Consider the following 25,693-nt stretch of genomic DNA (forward strand, 5'->3'; position numbering starts at 1 on the left):
GTTCTCCTCTACGTTTCCACACACAGCAGTGGCGTCCTCCCACTCCTCCTTTGCTGGGAGGGTGCCCCAGACAGGGAAATATCAATGATGTCTGGGATTGGGAGAAGAACATCACCAAATTGTCCCCACATCAAGTTAGCCGATAATACTTGTTCCATCCCAAGTCAGCCACGCCCAGTGAGCGGTGTCAAACTGGCCATACCCACCCAGTCAGCCACACGCTCTCAGTCACCGATGCCCAGCTGGTTACCTGAGGCCAACCATAGCCCTGATGTGGCCCTCCATGCAATCGAGTTTGTCACCTCTGATCTATGGTAAGAAGAGACTTCACTAGATACCAAGTAGAAGGGGTCAGGAAGAGAAGACAATCTGCAAATGCAAAGTGTCCTCAACAACTATCTCAAGCCTTAAAGGCCAAAGGCTCTGCAGTTTAATAACATTTAGAGATTAGAATGTTTTTGCATTTCATTTCAAAACATGTAATAACTCAGCAGTAGTAGGCAGAGGGAAGAGAAGAGATAGAAGCAAATAGCCTTGAGTATGAAGACACTCCCACTGGGCCAAGGCTCTCCAGTTGCAACCTCCCCCTTTCTGCTGCATTCCTTCTTTCTGTCTCTTTTTCTCTTTTGTTTCAGGAGGAACAGCAGGTTCTTGCAGCATCTCCTTGCTCATAATCATGTCTTTGGAAGGAATAAGATGTCTAGTGACTGGTGCTGGTGGGTTCCTGGGTCAAAGGATTGTTTGCCAGCTGCTGACAGAAAAGGAGAGTTTGGCCGAAGTCAGACTCTTGGACAAAACCATCAGCGCTGAAGCACTCCAGGATTTTAAAAGTAAGTAAGGTTGTTGAAAGGAAAGAGTAATTTGGGTGTCCAGGAAGAAATACCCAAATCCACATTGTGGAAGCTCCTTATGTAGAGTAGCCCACTTTGCTAGGTGGCACATCAGTTTCTCAAACCAAGCCACTTCAGATGGCTTGTCTCCAGTTTTTTAAACAGAGAATGGATAATAAACTTTAATTAATAACTTTTCCTTGGCATTTTAGAAGAAATGTTTCTTCTATGGAGGATCATTTTATCAACTGAGCCTCAGCCTGAAGTCTGAAGAACTGTAAGCTCAGCCCATCCCGCCCTTCCTTTGACATTAGCCAGACTAAATTAGATAATTAACATTTATTATTAATATGTCTATGTAACATTTCTGCTAAGAGATCTGTCAACAATATCTAGGATATTTTTCGTGACATTTCAATTTTAATTGAAGGGAACTGTACATAGTATGCATGTACAAATGCAAATTGGATTAGAAGATTAGCTTTAAAGAAAGGATAGACATCATTTCTGTGATGCCCAAAATAGTGGTACGCATACGCTTGTGCACAAATCCAGATTACAAAAAATGAAAATCAGATATTGTTTGCACTGTTAATAGAAAAAAAGGCTTAAAAGTAAGCTTTATGTATTTAAAGTAGTAGATGACAACTAAAAATAGGAATATATCTGGGTGTATGGATTTGCACAGCTCCTGCTCAGCCTTCATATTCCTGAAGATATCTGGTTGTTAACTACTGTATATGGGTTTGCTTTCCTTTTTTTCCTTCCCATTCCTTCCCACTCCTGGCAAAACCTTATTCTTTTGGTGTAGAGGATCCAGGGAAAACATACATTCCGTCCGTTCTTTATCTTGGGATCGGAAATAGAAATACAGGCATCAAAAATCTTGTCTAAAATGGAATGCAAAAATATTTATATGTTTGGAATATATTTCCTAGACGGAATGCTGAATATATTTATTCCAATCTATTACTGAGGCTGGGAGAACTATGGATATAATGTAAATCCACTGAATCTTTACAGTAGTTAATGTTTTTGTAAATGTTATTAAATAAGGCATATTTCTTATTCTTGTCCATTTCTAAGAAATTTTGTCAGTAAACGTAAATGGCGTCTTTTACGCAGTCAGTACAATCATTTATAAGCTGTTTTTATAGCACAGAATATGCGTTGTACATATTATGCTATTGACAGAAAAAGCTCAGTTTAATGCATGTTTCCTCAGAGGATTAGTAAAGATATTCAAAACTATCAACTGCCTGGCTTGTAAGAAAGGAACCTCAGGTTCCAGCTGTAATGGTTCTGGGCAGTGGTAAAATCTAAACATGTTTACCACCAGTTCTGTGAGCGTGGCTTGGTGATGGGGGTCATATGACTGGATAGCAATAGCAATAGCAGTTAGACTTATATACCGCTTCATAGGGCTTTCAGCCCTCTCTAAGCGGTTTACAGAGTCAGCATATTGCCCCCAACAACAATCTGGGTCCTCATTTTACCCACCTCGGAAGGATGGAAGGCTGAGTCAACCCTGAGCCGGTGAGATTTGAACAGCCGAACTGCAGAACTGGGCATGGCCAACTTTTCCCCACTTTTTAAAGCATTTTTTTCCTGCCGGTTTGGGTGAATAGGCAGAGGAAAATGCTTTTAAAAGTGAGGGAAAATGGTTCCAACAACTGCGCGGCTCACAGCTGATCCGCGCGATTGTTGGAAGCAATTTTTTACACTTCTTAAAGCATTTTTTTTCCTATTCTTCGCCTGATCTGGCAGGAAAAAAAAATACTTTAAAAAGTGAAAAAACTGGTTCCGACAATTGCGCAGATCAGCCGTGAGCTGCGCAATAGTTGAACCTCTTTATTTCACTTTTTAAAGCATCTTTTTCTGCCCGTTTGTGCGAATAGGTAGGGAAAAAATGGTTTAAAAAGTGGAAAATAAGGTTCCATGACAATCAGTTGTGCCCCGCGATCCCCACTTTTTAAAGCATTTTTTAATTACCTATTCACCCGAACTGGCAGGGGAAAAATGCTTTAAAAAGAGGGGGGGGAGGTTCCAACGATTGCGTGGCACAACTGAGTGACAGAGAACCCTTCCCCCCCATTTTTTAAAGCTTTTTTTTTTTTTTTTTACTACCGGTTGAGGTGAACTGGTCAGAACTAGTAGCATTTCACCCCTGGTTCTGGGGCCAAAGTTTCAGACCCTGCCATCAATGAGTTTCCATAGGTCCAAGGTCTATTTCTCTGACCTTTTGTAAGAAGAAAAGAGGCTCAGCAATTCCTATGATCCTTAGAGCCTTAAATCCTGCTATTTGCTCAAACCTCCAGTCAAAAGAGACATCTTGTTTTGGAACACACGTCCTTTGCCCTTAAGCTCATTGGTTGAGACCGAGCCTATCCTTGTGCATGGAGCCACAGATATCTTCAGGTAGTGACTTCTCTTCAGATAAGATGGAGGGCCACAGATAATTGTAGACTTGAGTCAGGGTTTCTCTTTCAGTGGCATTGAATAGAATTGTTTTTTTCAACACAAAGGCAGAGACAGCTTAGTGGCAGCTAAACTAGGGGTGTCCATTACTGCTCTGCTCTGCCCTATGTTTTTCTCTGTTATCTGACTAGATGGCTGGTGGGAACTAAAACTTAGCAGCCTGGGGAGAGGGGAGGAGAGGGAGGAGATCTTATTTCTCCCCCCTGCTCTAAATATGGTCTGCATTGCTTGCTTTATAGTGAATGTAAGGAAGGTAAATGTAGGTCATTATTTATTAGGTGTTTTTCTTCTTCCAGAAGTGAGGAGTAACACCCTCTTGACAGTCCTACAAGGGGATATCCGGGATGTGGTGTTTCTTGAAACTGCAGTCCAAGGAGTCTCGCTTGTCATCCATGCAGCTTGCATCATTGATCCCCGTGGGTTCATTGATCGAAAGATCCTCTGGGATGTCAATGTCAGGGGTAAGGTTGGATGACCTTTGAGGCCGAGCCAGAGAGCAGAGCTTGCAAAGAAATTTTAAATTCTTCTCAGACTGCACTGGCAGGTGGTGAATGGGCTGCTCCCATCCTTATTAGGGATAACAGTCAGGTGCCTCTCTTCATGGGCAGCGTCTGGATAGCCAACTGAGAGAAGGGTTCACCTCCTCCTTCCACTATAGCTGGGATTGTTCTCTCTGTATGGATAAGTGTCTGTTTACGAAGAAAAGTTCTGTAAGACATTACATGCGTGCATGGATATGCATTTGCACAAACCCTACAAAGTTGCCTGGGAGGAAAATATATTTTTTAATGTCTCACATGGCAAAAAGACAGGGATCAGATAATCCCACGTACATTCTTTATTTTCTATAAGAAACCCAGAACAAGTAACTTTAAACTGGCCCCACACAAGCTTCGTAAAGCAGGCAGCATGTATTTTATTCCATTCTGCCTGGACAAGTCCCTGCAGTTTTCTTGCAGAAGTGGTTTGTCGTTGCTGTCTTTCTAGAGCTGAGAGAAAGTGACTACTAGCCCAGGTTCACCCTTCTGGCTTGTATCTAAAGCAGGACTAGAACTCTCTGTCTCCCAATTTCTAACCTGATGCAGTTAGCCAGAGGTTAGAAAGTCAATCCCTCCTCTTTCTCTGTATATATAGGTAGTCCTCGACTTACGATCACAACTGAGCCCAAAATTTCTGTAGTTCAGTGAGACATTTGTTAAGTGAGTTTTGTCCCATTTTAGTGTGACTTTTTTTTGCCACGCTTGTGAATCACTGCAGTTGATAAGTTAGTGAGCTGGTTGTTAAGTGAATCTGGCTTTCCCATTGTCAAAAATTTGCAAAAACATGATCCCAGGATGCTGCAATGGTCATAAGCATGAACCAGTTGCCAAGCATTTGAATTTTGATCACATGATTATGGGGATGCTGCAAAGGTTGTAACTGTGAAAAATGATGATAAGTCACTTTTTTCAGTGCCATTGTAATTTTGAACAATCACTAAATGAACTATTGTAAGTTGAGGACTACTGTATATGTGTGTCCAAACACACAAAGAAACCTAAACAATCTCAATGAAGAGAATGTTCTTTCTTTCTTGCTTGCTTGCTTTCTTTTTCTTTCTTTCTTTCTTTCTCCCCCTGAGAGAGGGGGGGGCTGACTTTCATTTTAAAAATCAACTATATAATATAATCAGGCAAGAAATCCAGAGACAGTGAATTCTAGTCCTGTCTTAGGTATAAAGCTAGCTAGGTGACCTTTGGACATTCATTTGCCCAGGCAATGTTAAACACTTCTGAAAATCTTGCCAAGAAAACCACAGAGAATAGTCCAGGCAGTCATCAGGACTTAATCCTGACTTGGAAAGACAGACAGACACACACACACAGACACACAGCATCACCAAATTAGCTAATCCAGGCACATGGCCAAATCAAGATCCATTTTCATTTTATAGAAAAGATAAACCTAATCTTTCAGATCAAGAATAATCCTGGTCAGGAATCTTATTATTTATTGTTTATTATTTTACTTATATCTTTGTTTTCATCCTTCCTTATTATTTTTTATAAGTAACCTAAGGTGATGATCATACCTAATAAGTCCTAAAATATTTAATAGGACCTATGAGGTGCTCCACAGTCCTAGTATCTGTGCCCCATGCAGAATTATGCAGAATTATGTGCCATAAATGTCAAGGCCCATCTTCTCACAGAGATAAACCACAATTGACATTTCCCAGAACCATGCATATTCATAACTGTTTGCAATGAGTGAAGGAAATTAGTTCCTTCATTGGTTTATTTTGAAACAGATTGCCATCAATCAGTAATATCAGAGCAGTAAAGTAATTTTTAAAACACGATTCCATCTGAAACAAAATCAGAAATGTCTCTATTTTTTTCAATAAAGAAGATAGCATTCAGTCATTAGTTAAAGAGAAATAGTAATGGAAAATAAGTAGATTAAATTATAGGCAACCTATCTGAAACAGCACCATTCTTGGGAAATGCATGCAATCTTCATTTTTAAAAGATCCTGTTAGATTTCTAAAGCTTCCAATACATATTTGATTGAGGGGGGGGGGGGGTGGAAGAGATATTCAGTGAGGTCCTTCAGACATAAGGCCTAGAAAGGAGGAGGATGCTAAGAAACAGAGGGAAAAATATAAAAGCCTCCTTTAAACATTTCACTGTAGTTCTGGGGCTGTGAAAGTTCTCCTGGGAACCTTGGCTCCCATTTGTGCACAATAAAAAGGTTTTTTTAGCAATACTTGCAAAAACAAAAGTTTGGGCTTCTACGGTAAATAAAAACGATCCTTACCTCCATTTGTTGAGGATGATATAGTCTAGATTAGAAGGTGGCAGTTCTGACAAACAGGCTGAGAGGCCCTTTGTGGCATCAATTTATAAGATGATGTCCTTGGCGGGTGGGGGGAGTGAATAGCAACCACGTCAGCCTTTGTAACATTGCTAACATTTCCCTTTTTCTGAAGGTACACAGCTGCTGCTGGAGGCCTGTCTCCGCAATGATGTCCAGTATTTTATTTATACCAGCAGCCTTGAGGTGACAGGCCCGAACAACAGAGGAGATCCCATCTATGATGGTGATGAAGACACCATATATCAGATGACCCAAGGCCAGCCCTATGCTGAAACTAAACGAGAGGCAGAGAAATGTGTCCTGCAGTTGGATGGCTTGCCGCTCAAGGGGGGAAATAGTTTTGTGACATGTGCTTTGAGGTCCATGTACATCTATGGAGAAGGCAGTTCTTTCCTTCTGGGTCACCTTGATGAAAGCATCCTGAACAATAATGTATTTTTGAGGCTGTCTAGGAAAGAGGCAATTGTAAATCCTGTCTATGTGGGAAATATTGCTTGGGCTCATATTCAAGTGGCTAAAGCCATGAGAAACCCAACAAAAGTGAAACAGATCCGAGGGCGTTTCTACTACATCTCAGATGATTCTCCCCACACAAGCTATTCCGACTTCAATTATGAGCTGACAAAGGAGTTGGGGTTTGGTATTGAACCCAAACCTATGATGCCCGTCACACTTTTATATTATTATGCTCTGTTCCTGGAGATTCTGAGCTTCTTGCTCAGACCTTTCTTCAGATATGTTCCTTCTATTAATCGTTTCCTTGTAATCCTGCTAAACACCCCTTTCAGTTTTTCTTACAAGAAAGCACAAAGGGATTTTAACTATACTCCTCGCTACTCATGGGAAGAAGCCAAGCAGCACACAAGTCAGTGGATTGCTGACATAACCCCCCTGAGGGCAGCATACCTGAAAAGCAAGACTACCTGAATGCCAGAAAAGTATATTCTTTAAAATGAGGGTGGGGGGATAAGTATCAAATCAATTTTTATTATGGTCACAGACCAGTATTACTGAAAGTATCAAAATATCTAAAATGGAAAAACATACTAAAAACTTGAATAAATTTCCCATGTTTGAGATTTGAGAAGTTTATTTATATGCCGCCCTTTTCCCTGGGGGGACTCAGGGCGGCTTACAACTCGAAAGGGGGGGGGGAAACAAACATTTAACACGTAGGACAATACGTCATTTAAAAAACACAACATTCATACCATTCGGGTGGGTTACAATCTTTAGCCCCAGGCCTGACGGGATAGCCAGAATTTGAGGGCTGTGCGGAAGGTCTGGAGGGTGGTGAGGGTACGAATCTCCATGGGGAGATCGTTCCATAGGGTCGGAGCTGCCACCGAGAAGGCTCTCCTCTGCGTGGTTGCCAGTCGACATTGACCGGCAGATGGGACTCGGAGGAGGCCTAATCTATGGGATCTAATAGGTCGAGTGGAGGTGATTGGCAGTAGGCGGTATATGTTGTATACTGTATATATTTGCACCTCTAAAATATCAGATGAGCATCCCTCCTGACTTCTCACCATTTTTAATGTCCACTTAAATTGAGTTCCTGACAGCATTTGACATCCTAATTCCAGAGTATTATGAAAATTTCATTCTCCTTTGGGGATGAACAAAGTTGTTGATAGGCTTAGTTTGTTGAGCATCTTTTGAGTCCATGTAGTTTTACCCACACACCAATTTTGGTCCACACACACCAGATAAATAACCTAGCACATCATGAACAACCATCCAAAGATCCCATGCTCACATATCTCTAAACATGACCTGAACATGCTATGGTAATTGTTTTTATATGACACAACCTCATGACGTTGCCTTTGTTTCATCTCTATTACGCAGCTGGGATAGCTTGAAGTCATATTTATCTCTTCTACTTATAGTATTTTCCTCTTCTCCTGATGCAATCATTGCCATGGACACAATGTGGAACAATGTTGGCGATAACATAGCTGAAGGATTAGCCAGCTCTGATTCTCCACTTTAGTCTGTTGTGGGAATGTTCCATCTCCTCCAGTCACTGTGATGTCTCCTTCAATACCTGCTTTTTCCACAGGCAGCTGCCAGAGTAACTGTTGTCTTGAAAAACATCACTAGCCCTCAGTGGTGGGATTCATTTTTTTTTACTACTGGTTCTGTGGGCGTGGCTTGGTGGGCGTGGTGTGGCTTGGTGGGCGTGGCAGGGGAAGGATACTGTTAAATCTCAATTCCCTCCCCACTTCAGGGGAAGATTACTGCAAAATCCCTATTCCCTCCTGATCAGATGGGAATTAGGAGTCAGAGAATAGATGGGGGCGGGGCCAGTAAGAGGTGGTATTTACCGGTTCTCCAAACTACTCAAAAGTTTGCTACTAGTTCTCCAGAACTGGTCAGAATCTGCTCAATACCACCTCTGCTAGGCCTCTTTCTTTCTTAAAAAAAAAAAAAAAAAAGGACTACTGCAGTGCTCCACTGCGCTCTGCAAAAGAACAAGGACAACGGTAGAACAGCAAATCTCCTTCATCTTTTTCCTTGCTGAAAAGAGCCTGTCTTACTAATGATGACAGCTCCTCACCCAGAAAATGTTGCAATTGTGGGTCTGCTTTGGGGTACTGGAAGTGCTGGGGGTCTCTCTCAACTCCGCTGCTAGGGGAACATCCATTGCTTGTCCAAGCAGTAATTGAGGCTGAAGCAAGAAGGAGCAGGAAGCTTGCCCATCTGTTTCAGGATGAGGTGGGGGTATTGTAGTTGGCAGTGCTATCCTTCTATGCGAGACCTCTTTCTTCTCTTGTCAGCTGCCTTGATAGCAAAGCCAAGGTACCTCTTGCAGTTGACAGGAGATGAGGAAGAAGAATGGTTGCAAGAATTGTTGCTTTCTTGGGGGAATCCGGATCAAGAACAACTAGTGAATACCCTGTCTGCTTAGCAATGGTGACCCATTATGAGTGTCTTTCCCTCCCTTTTTTCCACCATGCAACAGGCCTGTTCCCAGCTCCAAGCATCTCAGAACATCAGAGACTGCTTTTTTCCTGCCCATGTGCAAGATTATCACCAGAGCTTCTAGTGTCCCTTTGCAGAGGCTTCCTTTGAGATACAAGATGCAGGAGGAAGGCACACATGGAGGGTGGGTGGGAGGTGGGCAAGGAATAGATATAGGAGGGAGAGGCATGCTTAAGAAAATGCCTTGTTTTTTTTTGTTTTTTTTTTAGGCTTCCGGGGGGGCGGAGCCTGTCGCCGAGGAGGGCTCAACTGAGCTCTCTCAGAGATCTGGTCTGTATATCTAAATAAGATCATAGATATTACCCCTTTTTGGCTATAAAGGGGCAGGGAGTAGCTCTGTGGTTAGGGTCTATTCGTAATTCACAGCCTTTCTCTTTTTTTTTGGCTGTGGACAGATTAGATCCAGCGTGAGCGGAGCTTTTATCTCCAGCCAGTTCTTCTCAGCTGCCTTTTTTTGCAGCCCTAGACAGGCGATCCCCCCCCCCAGGACAAAGCAAAGTTGTTTGAAGCTAGGATTAATACAGGCGGGTCCCACTCCTGTGAGATTTATGCTTTTATTACTATCTTAAATACCAGCACCATTTGTCTTAGAGGCTTCTTTGTTTAAACGGACTTCAAAATGGCGATTTCTCTCCGTTGGTGACTGATAGGGGATGTACGTAGCCGGTTTTACCTTCCTGCAGACCGCTCCTTAACAAAATAACTTTTTTTGTTTTTTTTGGAAACAGAGGGGAGCGAAAGCGCTGTTTATTTGTTTATTTATAATGGCACCCAGGTCAAAATCGAAGCGTCTCTCTACAAATGTGCCTAAAGAATCTGTGAATGAGCTTAAAGAATTTACACTGGAATCGCAGCCCTTGTCTCCTACGCCCTCTACTGGAGAATTCTTAACACAGGAATTTTTTTTTCAAATGTTTAATGATTTTAAACAAGAAATTAAGGAATTTGTATTGGAGCTATATGGTGATTTAAAGTCTAAAATTGACCAAATGAAGGCGAATACGTTTGCAGCCGTGTCTGCCCTGTCAGATTATACCGCTGAAATAGAGAATAAATTGGAAAGTTTGGAGGAGGCTAATTCTAATTTGACTACTAATATTCAAATATTACAACAAAAAATTAGAGACACCCAAGAACAGCTCGTTATGATAAACTTTAATAAGAAGGCATTCGCAATAAGAGTCAGAGGATTCCGCGAAAAGGAGCAAGAGAATCTGAAACAGACCTTTGTTGAAGCCCTCAGCCATGCGGTGGGAAGCCCGGGACTTAACTTTGATTGGCAGATTCGGAAAATCTATCGCCAGAATTCGTTGGTAGCGGAACAGCGACAGCTCCCGAGGGACATAATCATATATTTCTCCACAAAAGAATCCAGAAACGCGATCATGCAAAAATTTTACAATAATAGATTGAGAGTTGATGGCCAGGACTTGACTGTCTTCAAAGAAATACCTTTCCAGATGTTAAAGGCAAGAAGGGACTATACCTTTTTGAGATTTGAGATTTGAGATTTTATTGACATTTGTAGGCCGCCCTTTTCCCTGAGGGGACTCAGGGCGGCTCACATAAAATCAGGGAAGGGGAAATGCAGACAATAACAAAGACACATATAATAAAAACAGTAACCAACATGCATTCATCATTCGGGAGGGGCAACTATCTTCATCCCCAGGCCTGACGGGCTAGCCAGTTCTTCAAGGCTATGCGGAAGGCCTGGACGGTGGTGAGGGTACGAATCTCCACGGGGAGTTCGTTCCAAAGGGTCGGGGCGACTACTGAGAAGGCCCTCCTCCTTGTAGTTGCCAGCCGACACTGGCTGGCCGATGGAATACGGAGGAGGCCCAATCTGTGTGATCTTATTGGTCGCAGGGAGGTGATTGGCAGAAGGCGGTCTCTCAAGTATCCAGATCCACTACCATGTAGGGCTTTATGGGTGATTAACAGCACCTTGAAGCGCATCCGGAAATCGACAGGTAGCCAGCGCAGCTCGCGGAGGATAGGTGTAATGTGGGTGAACCGCGGTGCACCCACAATCGCTCGCGCGGCTGCGTTCTGTACCAGCTGAAGACGCCGGATGCTCTTCAAGGGCAGCCCCATGTAGAGCACATTGCAGTATTCCAGCCTAGAGGTCACGAGGGCCCGAGTGACTGTTGTGAGTGCCTCCCGATTCAGGTAGGGTCGCAACTGGCGCACCAGGCGAACCTGGGCGAATGCCCCCCTAGCCACAGCCGTCAAATGGTGGTCGAACGATAGCTGTGGATCTAGGAGGACTCCCAAGTTGCGAACCCTCTCTGAGGGGTATAGAATTTGACCCCCCAGCCTGAGAGATGGAATATTGGTGGAATCCTTGGGAGGGAAACACAACAGCCACTCGGTCTTTTCTGGGTTGAGCACAAGCTTGTTAGCCCTCATCCAGTCCATAACCGCCTCCAGGCCCCGGTTCATCACGTCTGCCGCTTCATTGAGTTGGCACGGGGCGGACAGATACAGTTGAGTATCGTCCGCATATTGATGGTATCTGATCCCGTGCCTGCGGATGATCTCTCCCAGTGGTTTCATGTAGATGTTGAATAGTAGGGGGGATAAGACCGAACCCTGAGGCACCTCATATGTTAGGGGCCTAGGGGACGATCTCTGCCCCCCCACTAACACCGACTGCGACCTGTCTGAGAGGTAGGAAGAGAACCACCGCAGCACGGTGCCTCCCACTCCCACCTCTCGCAGTCGTCGCAGAAGGATACCATGGTCGATGGTATCGAAAGCCGCTGAGAGGTCAAGGAGAACCAGGATGGAGGGAAATCCTCCATCTCTGGCTCTCCAGAGATCATCAGTCAATGCGACCAAAGCGGTTTCTGTGCTGTAACCGGGTCTGAAGCCTGACTGGAAGGGGTCGAGATAGTTTGCTTCCTCCAAGGACCGCTGGAGCTGAAAGGCCACCACCTTCTCAACAACCTTCCCAAGGAAGGGAAGGTTGGAGACTGGACGATAGTTATTAAGGACAGCTGGATCCAAAGATGGCTTCTTTAGGAGGGGTCTCACCACCGCCGCTTTCAGTGCGGCGGGGAAGTTCCCCTCCCGAAGAGAGGCGGTCACGACCGCCTGGATCCAGCCTCGTGTCACCTCACTGCTGCTGGTAACCAGCCATGAGGGACACGGGTCCAGTACGCAGGTGGAGGCACTCACAGCCCTCATGGCCTTGTCCACATCCCCGGGGGTAACATCCTGAAACTCAACCCAGAGATGTTCCATCTGATCCTCTTGTGCCTCGGCTGGAACTGCAGGGGTGGAGTCCAAGTCCGACCGAAACCGAGCAATTTTGTCCGCTAAGAATTGGGCATAATCCTCAGCTCTGCCCTGCAAGGGTTCCCCCGCCTCCCTTTTATTTAATAGGGAGCGGGTTATCTTAAACAGGGCGGCTGGGCGGGACTCAGCGGACGCAACCAAGGTGGCTATGTGGGATCTTTTCGCTGCCCTAAGCGCTCTGGTGTATTCCTTGGTGCAGGTGGTTACCATTGCTCGGTTCGATTCGGACTTATTGGACCTCCATCGGTGCTCTAGGCATCTCCTCCGGCGCTTCATCTCCCGGAGTTCCTCGGTGAACCAAGGGGGTCTCCGGGATCCGCCGCCTCGGAGGGGCCGTAGTGGCGCAATCCGGTCGAGGGCCTCTGATGCTGCCGAATGCCAGGCAGCAGCCAAAGTCTCTACCGGATTGTGGGCGAAAGAATCAGGAATGACCCCAAGTTCCGTCTGGAACCTTAATGGTTCCATGAGTCGCCTGGGGCGGAACCACCTGGTCGGTTCCTCCTCCCTACAGTGGGGGTTTGGTCTCTGGAAGTCGAGCCTCAGTAGGCAATGGTCTGACCACGACAGGGGTATGATGTCGTTACCCCTCAGACCAAGATCACAAATCCACTGCTCCGAGAGGAATACGAGGTCGAGCATGTGACCCGCCGAATGGGTTGGGCCCCGAATTACTTGGGTCAAGCCCATGGCTGTCATGGAAGCCATGAACTCCTGTGCCCCATCAGAGTTTTCACCGAGCGAAGGCAAATTGAAGTCCCCCAGGACCATCAACCTAGGGAACTCAATTGCCAGCTCGGCTACCGACTCGAGGAGCGAGGAGAGGGCTGCTGCAACGCTGTTGGGAGGCAGGTACGTTAACAGCAAACCCACTTGACCCTTGAGGTCCAACTTTATCAGCAGAGACTCACACCCGACAAGCTCCGGAGCAGGGACCCTACGAGGAACTAACGACTCCCGGATGACAGCGGCCACACCCCCACCCCTTCCCTGGGCTCTCGGCTGGTGCAGCACCTGAAATCCTTCTGGGCACAGTTCTACAAGGGGGACTCCTCCCTCTGGGCCCAGCCAGGTTTCAGTAATACATGCCAGGTCTGCCCTCTCGTCTAAAATTAAGTCCCAGACGAGAGGAGCTTTATGTACCACAGACCTGGCATTTAGCGACAGCAGCCTGAGTCCAGGGTCCTGATTACTTGTGCCATCTGGTCTCGGAGTGGGACTCACAGGGCCGGAAGGAGGGATCTCTGTAATGTAGCGAACCCTCCTTCCCCGGTAATGGCCTGCCCTGAAGTCCCCGCCGTATCTGCCCCTCCCTGTTACGACCGTAATACCCCGACCCTCTCCCGTGTCTCTAGTTCCCTCAACCACCCCCATGGCCCCCGCTTCTCCCGGCAGGTCCTCCGAATCAGACATACTCATTCATTCACCCAAGCAGTCCCCACAGAAAGTTAAAACACATAAAAATACAATGATAATGAATAATAAAAGTGGGATCATTCACTCAAGCACATACAATCCCATGCACTCATCATACCAGATAAAAATTGCGCGGTTAAACGGTTGTGCGAATTGGTGAAGGCAGGATCTTAGGATTGGCCTTCTCGTTAATAAGGTCTAATGGGAGTCCGATAGAACGCTGTAAATGGTCCAGAAAAGTATATGTCCAAAAAGAAATACTAACAATGTCCACTGGAGGGAGTCTAAGTTCTTGGCACACTGCCTCTCTGATGTAATAGTGCTGGATGATGGTAAAGGTTTCAGATTAGTACCCGTGATGGCCACTAGAGGGAGTTCAGTTTCCCAGCTAACACAGCACTCCTGAGGCAGTGATAATTGTAGTGGTGGCAGCTGATGGTAATGGCTGCCACAGGGAGTCCGTAAATTAGTTCTTCCAGTTTTACTCCTAAGCCAAGCCGATAGATGGTCAGACCTTTTAAGGTCCTGCAGAAACAGCGATGAAATCGTGGCAAAACGCCCTTTTAAAATGCAGGGGGGGATAGGAGCGAAGCTGTAACGGAGACAGGAAATCAATTCCTCTGCCTCCCGGTCCCAGTCCCAGTCCAGTGGAGACATCTCTCCTGGGCCTCCCACCTCCTCTTCGGGGCATAAGCCAGCCCCACGATGTTGGTCAGTCAGTGAGGGGGTTCGGCACTCCTCCAAACGGCAGGGCCAAAGCCTCCGCCTCTCGCACAGAGCCGTCGCCGCCGCTTCCCAGCTGTTTAGAAAGTCCGATGCAAAAAGCCACGCCAGGGAGGATCTCGTCGTTCCGGAGCTGTTCCTGGAGCCGCTTAAGGGCGGTCCCCTCCCTAAACGACCACCTCCCTGGGAAGGCTGAAGGCTGGTGCCCAAAAGGAACCCCTCCGTTACCATGTTAGGGGTCCTGGGCGCCACGGTTAATATCTTCTTGGTCGCAAGCATTCGGAGCGGTGGAATTCGGCAGCCATTCTATTTCCCACGCATGCGCACTTTTTAACTAAAGAGCTTAGAAATCATCAGATTCAATATAAATGGGAGGCCCCAGCCAGCATTACGGTCACATTTGAGAATCAAAGACTTCGTCTCAATTCTGTTTCGGAGGCTCGAGATTTCTATTACAAGACTTTGAAGGCGGGACTTCCTGATTCACTTGGAAAAGAGGAGAGACAAGCCGAAGGAGAAGGCAAGCAACAGACCACATGGCTGCAAGATGGAGGGGGTAGCTCCCCCTCCCTCGGAGAAGCAGAAAAGCGGAGTTTGAGGATTTAGACATTCTAAAATATTCACCAAAGTTGTGGATTGAATGGGGGTTTGCGACCTCTCTCCGGCAGAAAAAGCGGAATGTATTGGTGGGGTGATACTGAATGTATATATGTAAAATGCATGCAGAATGATTTACGTTGTTTAAATCTTGTTAGAAGGGAAAGTTTGAAGAGATTATTTTAAAATAGAAGGTAAACTGATTCTTGTTGAAACTATTATTTGAATATATGGAATGATCTATGCTATTTAATTTTTATTAGAAGGGAAAGCTTGGTGAAATTATTTTGAGCTAGATTTTAAACTAATGTTTGTATAAATTTGATAGTGGCAAATGTTAGAGAAGCAAGGGATGAGGGTAAAATGCATGCGGAATGATTCACGTATATTGGTGGGGTGATACTGAATGTATATATGTAAAATGAATGCAGAATGATTTATGTTGTTTAAATTCTGTTAGAAGGGAAAGCTGGATGACATAATTTTAAAACGGAAGGTAAACTGATTCTTGTTGAAAGTATTATTTGAATATGTGGAATGATCTATGCTATTTAATTTTTATTAGAAGGGAAAGCTTGGTGAAATTATTTTGAGCTAAATTTTAAACTAATGTCTGCATAAATTTGATAGTGGTAAATATCAGAGAAGCAAGGGATGAGGGCAAAATGCATGCGGAATGATTTACGTTGTTTAAATCCTATTAGAAGGGAAAGCTGGTGGGGATCATTTCAAGATAGAATGCAAACTGATTTTTGTGTAAAGTAATACTTGATCCACGCTGCTTAAACTTTACTAAGAAGGGAAAGTTTGGTCAGATTATTTTGAATTATTGTTTGAAATTAAGGTTAAGAAAGGGAAAGTTTGATTATTCTTCTATAAAGTAATATTTGAATATGTGGAATGATCCACGCTGCTTAAATTTTACTAGAAGGGATTATTTTTGAGTTAGATTGTATATTGATGTCTATACAAATTTGGATAAATGTTTATCTGAATACAAGGTTAAGGAAGAGGAATGGGAGAGTCTACAGGAGGTCGGGGTAAATAACAAAGAAGCAAGAGACGAGAATAAAATATAGATAGAATGACTTACACTATTTAAGCATATATAAAGATGGGGGGCTGAGCTTAACACAAAGAGTTTCTTTTTTTTTTTTTTTTGGTTTTTTTTTTCCTTTAATATATTGCTTTTATTTTTAATCCATATGAATATAAGATACTTTAGATAGAAGGCAGTGCCAGGTGTGGGCCCTGGGAAGTCGGGAGGAGTAGGGATGGGGATTTATGGGGGGTGGGTGGGTGGGTGTTAACATAGTCTCAATAAGAACAAGAATGCACTTATATATGGTTGTTCTTTTTTTCCCCTTTTTTTTCTCTTTTCTTTCTTTAAATTTTTTTTTCCTTGGTTTATTTTACTTTTTATTAGATTATAATAAACAACACTTGAATAAAGGAATACACCAAGGAGGGAGGTAGAGGGAAAGAGGATGGAGGAGTAAGGAAGGAGTAAGGGGAATGTAAGGAGGGCATGTTGGGAGTAAGGGGAGAAGGAAGGTTTGAGGGGAAAGGGAAGTAGGAGGGGAGCATTAGAGGGAGGAAAGGAAAGTTGGAGGGGGTAGATGGGGTGTATGGAGGATGGAAGTGTCAGGTGGGGTTGTGAATGATGAGTTGTGTTTTCTTTTTTATTTTTTTTTATTTTTTTTTTATATATTTTTTTAATTTTTTTTTCTTATAGCAAATACCCTGTATATAAGTGATTGTAAAATGGAATGTGAAAATGAATAAAATATATTTAAAAAAAAAAAAAAAAAAAGAAAATGCCTTGGTTTTTGAGGCTTTGGTGGGAGATCTTTAACCTGCCACACAATAAGCTCCAATACTGCTGGCCTTTATAAAGGCTGTCAAGACTGATGGTTGCCCCAGGTCTCTAGATCCTGATAGGTTGGAGATTTAGATTTAGATTTTACTTTATTTGTATGCCGCCCTTTTCCCTGAGGGGACTCAGGGCGGCTCACAATTCAAGGGAGGGGAAAAACAGACAAGTTACAAACATGAAAACCATACACCGTTAAAAAACACAACAGTCATACCATTCGAGTGGGGTTGCAAGTCTTTAGCCCCAGGCCTGTCGGAACAGCCAGCTTTTAAGGGCTATGCGGAAGGCCTGGAGGGTGGTGAGGGTATGAATCTCCACGGGGAGTTCGTTCCAGAGGGTCGGAGCAGCCACTGAGAAGGCCCTCCTCCGGGTAGTTGCCAGTCGACATTGGCCGGCTGATGGAATTCGGAGGAGGCCTAGTCTATGGGATCTTATTGGTCTAGTGGAGGTAATTGGCAGTAGGCGGTCTCTCAAGTACCCAGATCCAATACCATGAAGGGCTTTGTAGGTGACAACTAGCACCTTGAAGCGTACCCGGAGATCAACAGGCAGCCAGTGCAGCTCACGGAGGATAGGTGTTACGTGGGTGAATCGAGGCGCACGCACGATCGCTCGCGCGGCTGCATTCTGGACAAGCTGAAGTCGCCGAATGCTCTTCAAGGGCAGCCCCATGTAGAGCACGTTGCAGCCCCTATTGAGGATGTCATTTCTGTTTGGATTGCCATTTTATTATTTTATTCTGGCTTTTTGATTTATGGTTTGGGGTTTTTAAATTTTTTTGTTATTGTTGTTAAGTTCTGCTGAATCAAAACCCTGAAAGAAAGGGTGTAAGTGCACAACCTTTTTTAAAACTGAAAGAAAACTGGAAATATCTCTCTATGCTTTTCAAAAAATTATTTTTTTGCCTAAAGACCTGACGAGCCAGTTTGGAGAGAAATAATAATAGAGAAAATCTATGCAATTGCTAAATCTACATCAATTTAAAAACATATAATCAATTTTTTTCTGAGAATATTTTTAGATTTTTCTTTTTAAAATACACACAAAACCTGTACTGGATTTTTTTTTTAATATCCTGCTGTTGGAAGAAATGTCCTTCTGGGTTCAGTTCCAAGTGGGGAGAAAAGACACTGGAAACATGGAGGCTGCTTGGAAAGATGGTTTAATGGTGGTCAGGATCACATGGCTTGAGCTCCTGAAGAGAAAAGGGGGGGGGTCACATGCTTCCAGATGTTGGGTGAAGAAGAAAAAGGGTCGAGATGCTGAAAGTTCCTGGTTTTATGCCCTCTCTGGCCTTTGACCTTGAGCTTGTATTCTGATTGGTTGTCAGACTCCCATGGGGCCATGCAGGGGCAACTCTGTAGGCTGTATTTTGAGTTCAAGTTTGGTTGAGCATTGCTTCTTCTCAACTGCCCTGGGTAAAGGGCTAATACTAGCATGCTTTAATCTCATCACCCTGGAGCTGATGTAAACTAGCCCAGGCTTTAATGGCTCATTAACAAAGGAGGGGGGCAGGAAGCTGTAGGGAGCTACTTTGTCTTTAAAAACATATTTCTCCCTTTTCACATCCAGGGAAATATAATATTCTGCCTTTTCAATATTTCCCAGGATATTTCATTTTTCTAGGAGAGGGGTGGATGTGGGTGCTAACTTCCTACACTGCCAGACTGGATACTGTAATGTTGCAGGCTTTTGAGAATCTGCACATCCTATTTCTAAATCAGATCAAAGGCTAGAACCTCAGTTAATATTTTAATATAGAACTTTACTTGGAACTTTCTAAAAGAAGAATCCAAATTATTTATTGCTTCATGAATTGCCACAAGCTTAATTCTGAAAAGATTAGTCTAAGTTTCAAACCTACCTTCTCTCAAAAAAAAAAAAAACCTTCAGCATATGCTTCAAGTTGTTTTTCACTTGGTATTAGCAAGACCTCTTATATTGATTTGATGGAAATCAATTAGCAATTTCTCAGTAGCTTCCTAGTGATTTGAGTCTAACAAAGCTAAATATACAATATTTCAATAATATTGGTACTCAAGAAGCTATGGCTGTATTCAGCATAAGGCACAGGGCATTTCCTCTTCTAAGTTCTCGGGATATGTTGTAGAAGATAATTGAAAACAAATGAAAATTTCTAGATGCTCAGATTTGTAATCAACTATTCCAGGAAAAGTTCCCTCAGCTGTTTATGGGCAGAAGTACAACTATTTATAAATTGTGCTTACAGGTAAGAGGAATGACATGATTATGGCTCTTGGCTTTTTCTTTCTTTTTACATGAAATGTTTTGTAGAACCACATGGCTCTACAGGAAGTGCTATAAAAGAAAAAAACACCTCTGCAAAGCCATTACTTTACTACCTATCACTTATGACATATTTGTCTTCACATGAAGAGCTTCCAACATTACGAATTAAAAAGCATGACACTACCTAGAAAGCAAGTTATTTGCATCTCTCTATTCTTAGCCTATTCATAGCCAGTTTTTTTTTTCTGCTGAATGCTTATGAAAAAAATTCCAAACATCAACACTCAATTTCAACCAAGAAAGCAGTAAAGGAATGAAAATTGGAATGACAAATTAGTGAGAGAAAGAAAACTCTAAATCTGCATCTAATTTTCCCTCTACCTACCCGCTGAGTTTGGCATTGATATGAAAGGAGAAATTTTCCATCTGGAAATGAAAAAGGATAATTTTCAAAAGGGGCATTGGAATTCAACTACATGTAGTCCTCCACCACGACTATAACTGGGAGCAGAATTTTGGTTGTCATTACAATTGTAAATTGAGGCACTCACATGACAGGGCCCAATTTTATGACTGTTTTTACAGTAGTCATTAAGTGAATCATGTTGTTATAAATCCAAATCATGTGGTTGCTAAATGATTCACATGGCCAAGAAGGCAAACCTCTCTTTGCCTTGTTATGCTATGTGAAGCCTATGTGAACATCTCATCTCCACAACTGGACCTCTTTTGGGATTAGAACCATCTAATTATGCTACAAATGGAGAGATCACCCAAGAGAACACAAGCCTTAATACTGAAGCTGAGATCTCGTCTATAGCAGTTTATAGAAGCCCGTTCCTGAACTTCCGGTTTGCCTGTAGGACTGGTTTTTTGCGCTCCAGAGGCTTCAGGGAAGCTCCTTAAGCTTCCAGAGGGCCTCGGGGTGGGTGGAGAGGCTGTTTTTGCCCTCCCCAAGCTCCTAAAAAGCCTCTGGAGCCTGGGAAGGGCGAAAAATGGCCTCAAAAAAGGACTAAAGTCAGCTGGCCAGCGCGCACATGCACACCTCATGTGCCCTGACAAATGGCTACTTGTGCCACCTGTGGCACGTGTGCCATAGGTTTGCCATCCCGGGCTTAGAGCATGGAACCATGTGACTGGAAAGGACTTTGGAAGTTTCTAGTCCAACCTGCTCAAGACAGGAGATATTATACCATCCCAGTCAAATGTTTGTCCACCTTATTTTTGAAAGTGATGAAACACCCACAACTCTGGGAAGCAAGCTATTCTATTGATTAATTTTTATCACTATCAGAAAATTTATCCTTACTTCTAGGTTGGATTTTTCTTTAACTAGCTTTCACGCATTACTTCTTGTCCTCCCTCCTGGTGCTTTGGAGAATAAGTCAATCCCCTGTTCTCTGTGATAGTCGCTCAAGCACTGGAAGTTATGATACCACTAATCCTTCTCTTTGATAAGCTAGACCAGAGGTAGTCAACCTTTTTATACCTACCGCCCACTTTTGTATCTCTGTTAGTAGTAAAATTTTCTAACCGCCCACCAGTTCCACAGTAATGGTGATTTATAAAGTAGGGAAGCAACTTTACTTTATAAAATTTATAAAGCAGAGTTACAGCAAACCCCTACCACCCACCATGAAAACTGGAACGCCCACTAGTGGGTGGTAGGGACCAGGTTGACTACCACTGAGCTAGACATACTTAGCTCCCTCAACTGTTTATCATATGGTTCAGCCTCCAGACCCCTAAACATCTTTGTTGCTCTTTTTTGCAGCCTTTCTGGGGCCTCAGCATCCTTTTGTATCATGGTAAATAGGTTTATCTGGGTAAAATCTCTTCCTGCACATTATCTGAATCAGAGATGATATTCAGCTGGTTCTCTCTGGTTCGGAGGAACTGGTAGCGGTAGCTGCGGGTGGCTCGACTCCCCCACACGGTCAGAAGCATCCGGTTAGGTGGGCGGAGCCTCCTGTCGCCACTACTACCGGTTTGCCCGATCCAGGCTGAACCGGGAGCAACCCACCTCTGAATAATTTTCTTTCATTTTGAAAACACATACTGTATTGCAATTAATGAATAAACAATGATAGAAAAGCTTTAAGGGAATGCAGTCAATTTAGCTCCTCCTTTCAGTTTTATTCCAGATATCACCTTGAGAAACCTAGCAACTATTCCAGCACCCCCAAGACAAGCATATATGAAATACGTAGCTGTATGAGAAAGCTACTCAGTGCCCTAAGAAAGACATACTGCTCTGATTGAAGCATATAAAGGGAATTTATAAATGCACAGTAAATGTCCCCAAATGGTTGCAGTTCAAAACAGACTGGAATCTACACTTTGGAATTTAATGGTGGTGTATAAAAAAATAATCCTGTGCCGCTATCTTATCTGTTTTCCCCCTGCGTAAAAATATTCTTTATTTTAACCAATAACATCTTTGCCAAATATTTGCAAACTGAGGCCAGGGAAGGATTCATGTTAAAGTACAGAGCCAAGGATAGAGATGGGGAGTCTATCCCTTTCCCTGCTTCTGCTTTTAATTCCTTTCCCCAAGTGTCTTCTACCCTGACGTGTATGTCACATATCAGGTGGGTAGAGAGAGAAGAAAGATGGAAGAGAAAAGCGGATCTTGTATATTTTTCACATCATTTACTCACATTGTAGCCAATGCAACAAGAGTCATAATTTCTACTCAGCTTTCAAACCAAGGCAAAAATTGGACTCCTTCCCTTTCCTGACCAGAAAAACTAGAGAAAAATGATGGGTTGCCTAGTGAAGGTTCACTAAGTCCTACCACCACACCATCCTGCCATATTCTGCAAAGGAAACTGCAATTGGACAAACAAGCCGCTCCCAAAACTACAGAAAAAGTAAGTAAGAAAAAATGGTTACAGTGAGGTGGTCAATGAATTTGCCATTAAGGATGAGCAAACCCCACCATACATAAGGGAAAAACAACAGTACTATAATAGGTGGAAATAACGTGGGCGGGGGAATGGAGAAATGAATCTCCCACCTATGATCTCCTAAAAGCCTTCTCTTTCTGAAGTGTCTGGAACCACTAGGGGGCACAATCCCTCTTCTGATTCCATCCACAAGATGTGAGCTCAGAAATCCTACTTACAGTGAAATAGATGTGCTCATGCTATGGTAGCAACTTAAAATAGCTTTCAAATAACACACATACACACACACACACACAATATTTCTATATTAAAATATAGAATGTATTTATTCTATATAGCATATGGAATATTAAAATATTTTATGTAACTATATACAGTACACAAGGATGGGCAATCTGTGATCCTATAGATTTACTCAACTACATCTTCCAGCATCCTTCATTATTAGGAATTCTGTCAATGGTTGTAGAAAAAGCAGAGTCTGGGTGAAGTGTCAACACAGGAATCAGCCTGGAGTCGTTATGTGCCCACAAATGATGGAAGTATGTACATATACACACACATCAGATTCCATTAGTTCTTATCTAGCGTCAATTTAGTTCTGTTCATTGGTTGACTAGTCTCATGTATTGGCATGAAAAATAAATCAGCTTAACTGGAACTTAGTGTGGTCCCAATTCTTCATGCCTGACAATGGTTGTTACAATTTATTGTTCCATAACTTCTGGAAGACTAGATTCCCATTACTGGGATATGGTAGATCACTTTCTCCATTCCCTTGATTTTACTCTTAAGTTGAACACATACTGAGAATTTAGAATGTGTTGAGATAAGGACCCAGACGTGGTAAAAATCCCTCTTAGAATTTGTTAGATCTGGAGAAAGGTATTTAAAAGATTTCCTGTCGTACATCTATTATCAACAATGGAATGACTGTATGTTAAGTTCATCCAGAAGAGAGAATCAAGTCCAATGTTACCAGAGAACCAGCTATTTTTTTTAAAAAAACAGTGCATGGAAGTTGTTAAAAGATTTTAATCAAAGGTAATACGGCAGCAGCTACTGGAAAAAAAAATACTTTTATAGTGGTACATTTCCAGCTTCAGCGAAGGATTAAATTATGTACATTATTTTTGAGGTCCATCAATACAATTGTATCCTCCCCATTAGTGTGCTATGTAATATCCTTGGTTCCTGTTTGCTACATGACTTCAAGGCCATTTTCAGTGTTTCAGCTCTTAAGGGAGTCGCTTTCAATATTCACTGATCAATTACAAACATACAAAATGAAAGGACAGAAATAAAAATAGATTTTGGGGTAAGCTCGGCTTAGCAAGCAAACACCCAAGAGTGTTTGCCATCTGCAAAAGAAGCAGCAAAATTCTAGTCCTTTTCTAGGCATGGAACAATATATGTACACAAAATAAGACAATGCTTTTTAAATATTTATCTTTACACTTTGCAAGTCCCCAACTTGCAAAGAACGGCACAGAAATGTGGCCATTTAATTAAATACATATTTTATTTATATCTAATTGAGGAATCGCCAATTGCTACTCGAGGTAGCATATTAAAATGTAACCAGAATGCTCTGCGTTTATTCTAAGCAGTTTCCTCAACTATGCTAATTGTTATGACAAATCTTTTTTAACCTTTCAAACAAAAAATGTCCTAGCACCATTAGGCAATAGGATTATAAAATTAAATAGGATAAAATAAATAGAGAATAATAGGTAAAATTGCACTGTATAAATGATTTGCACTTTAATTTCCATTTCTATTTTCAATCAGCGAGTGGATCTGTGGGTTTTATTCATAGATGGAATTGGATTTAAGTAAAAAGGTGTGTTTTGGTAGAGTTTCTCAACCCAACAACTTTATGATGTATGGACTTCAACTCCTAGAATTCCCTACCTAGTCAATGAATCTTAAGATTGCTGAAGTTATGAAACACTACTCTAATGTAAAAGTTTAGGACCAGAAGCAGAAAGGCCTAATATCTGATTTACTTTTAGCCTTAGAGCCTATTTGGATGACTGGATGTCTCTCTGCTCAACATAATCTATGGCAGTGATGGCTAACCTTTTTTGGATCATGTGCCAAAAGTGGGGGAAGCACAGGGGGGTCATGTGTGGGCATGCCCATATCCATAATGCTATGCATGCGACCCCAGCGCACGTGCACATGTGACCACTACACCTGCGCAGGCATGTGTATGCAACCAGCGTTCCCCTCCGTTTTTGGCGTGCTCTTTTCGCCCTCTCCAGGCTCCAGAGGCTTTCTAGGAGTCTGGGGAGAGCGAAAACAGACTCCCCCGCCCCCACGGAGGCCCTCCGGAAGCTTCAGGAGCTTCCCTGAAGGCTCTGGAGGGCAAAAAACAGCCCTACGAGCAACCCAGAAATTTGGGAACTGTGACTTCCGGTTTATTTAAAAACACAATATATGTAGTCCTTGACTAATGACCACAATTAAGTCTAAAATTTCTGTTGTTAAGTGAGACATTTGTTAAGTGAATTTTTCTCCATTTTGCAACATTTCTTGCCACAGTTGTTAAGTGAATCAGTGCAATTTATAAGTAACTTGGAGGTTGTTAAGTGAATCCGACTTCCCCGTTGTCTTTGCTTGTCAGAAAGTTGCAAAAGGTGACCGCGTGACCCCAGGACAGTCCAATGTCATAAGTGCGAACCAGTTGCCAAACATTTGAATTTTGACCACATGATCATGGGGTTGCTGCAAAAGTTGTAACTGAAAAACGGTCATAAGACTTTTTTTCAGTACTGTTTTAAATTTGAACGGCCACTGTTGTAAATCAAGGACTACCTGTAATCCAGTGGTTCCCAAACTTGGCAACTTTAAGACTTGTGGACTTCAACTCCCAGAATTCTCCAGCCAAAGTTGCCAACTTTGGGAACCACTGCGTAATCTAATAAGACTGCTACTATAGATATACTGGATTATGTATTGTTTTCTCATCCTTCCAGTGATGGGGAATCCACAAAGAAATGTAACTATGAACCAAAGACTTGTTCAAATATTTGCAGTTTCTCCATTTGTTCCTTCTAAAACTCTGGCTAAATACATTTTAGCGCCCAGTCACTTTTCTACCCAGTCTCTCCCCACCAACCTTCTGTAGCATTTTGCTTAATGAAGAGATTATGACGTCCCACCAACTTGCACATTTTTGTGTGATAATAGTTGGCGCAATGCAGCTTTTGTGTTACTATGGACTTTGCCATTTTTCTTGCAGCCAAAATAGCATTTTTGTTATTGTGACTAGGGCTTTTGGGAGAATCTTCTCAGGAGGGCAAGTCAATTAAATTCTTGATATTAAACTCACTTGTCAGGCATGCCTCCATCAATAACCCAGAAAGAAAACTCCCAACTCCATTGTTTGTGGAATTAAAGATACTTTTACTGGTTATGAAAAGATAGCTGCAAAAGAAAAACAAGATCTGAGCCAAAACGGC

At 42.9% G+C, this 25,693-nt stretch overlaps 1 protein-coding gene across 1 annotated transcript; it reads left to right on the forward strand.

Moving 5' to 3' along the window:
• The first annotated feature begins 649 nt into the window (after nucleotides 1-649).
• Nucleotides 650-7,094, forward strand: LOC116506760 (3 beta-hydroxysteroid dehydrogenase/Delta 5-->4-isomerase type 1-like). The gene is made up of 3 exons (XM_032214659.1): nucleotides 650-830; nucleotides 3,605-3,769; nucleotides 6,280-7,094. Exons 1-3 carry the CDS (start codon nucleotides 677-679, stop codon nucleotides 7,092-7,094), a joined length of 1,134 nt encoding a protein of 377 aa, XP_032070550.1. The 5' UTR covers nucleotides 650-676.
• The last annotated feature ends 18,599 nt before the right edge of the window (nucleotides 7,095-25,693 follow it).

Source organism: Thamnophis elegans, chromosome 3, assembly GCF_009769535.1.
Source record: "Thamnophis elegans isolate rThaEle1 chromosome 3, rThaEle1.pri, whole genome shotgun sequence".
In the NCBI taxonomy this organism is placed as follows: Eukaryota; Metazoa; Chordata; class Lepidosauria; order Squamata; family Colubridae; genus Thamnophis; species Thamnophis elegans.

What these genes read in the sequence shown, in the direction of transcription:
- LOC116506760 (XM_032214659.1), top strand. Translation starts at nt 677, where the DNA reads ATGTCTTTGGAAGGAATAAGATGTCTAGTGACTGGTGCTGGTGGGTTC. An exon ending in AGCACTCCAGGATTTTAAAA is followed by an intron (nt 831 to 3,604) that starts GTAAGTAAGGTT and finishes TTCTTCTTCCAG; the next exon opens with AAGTGAGGAGTAACACCCTC. An exon ending in CTGGGATGTCAATGTCAGGG is followed by an intron (nt 3,770 to 6,279) that starts GTAAGGTTGGAT and finishes CTTTTTCTGAAG; the next exon opens with GTACACAGCTGCTGCTGGAG.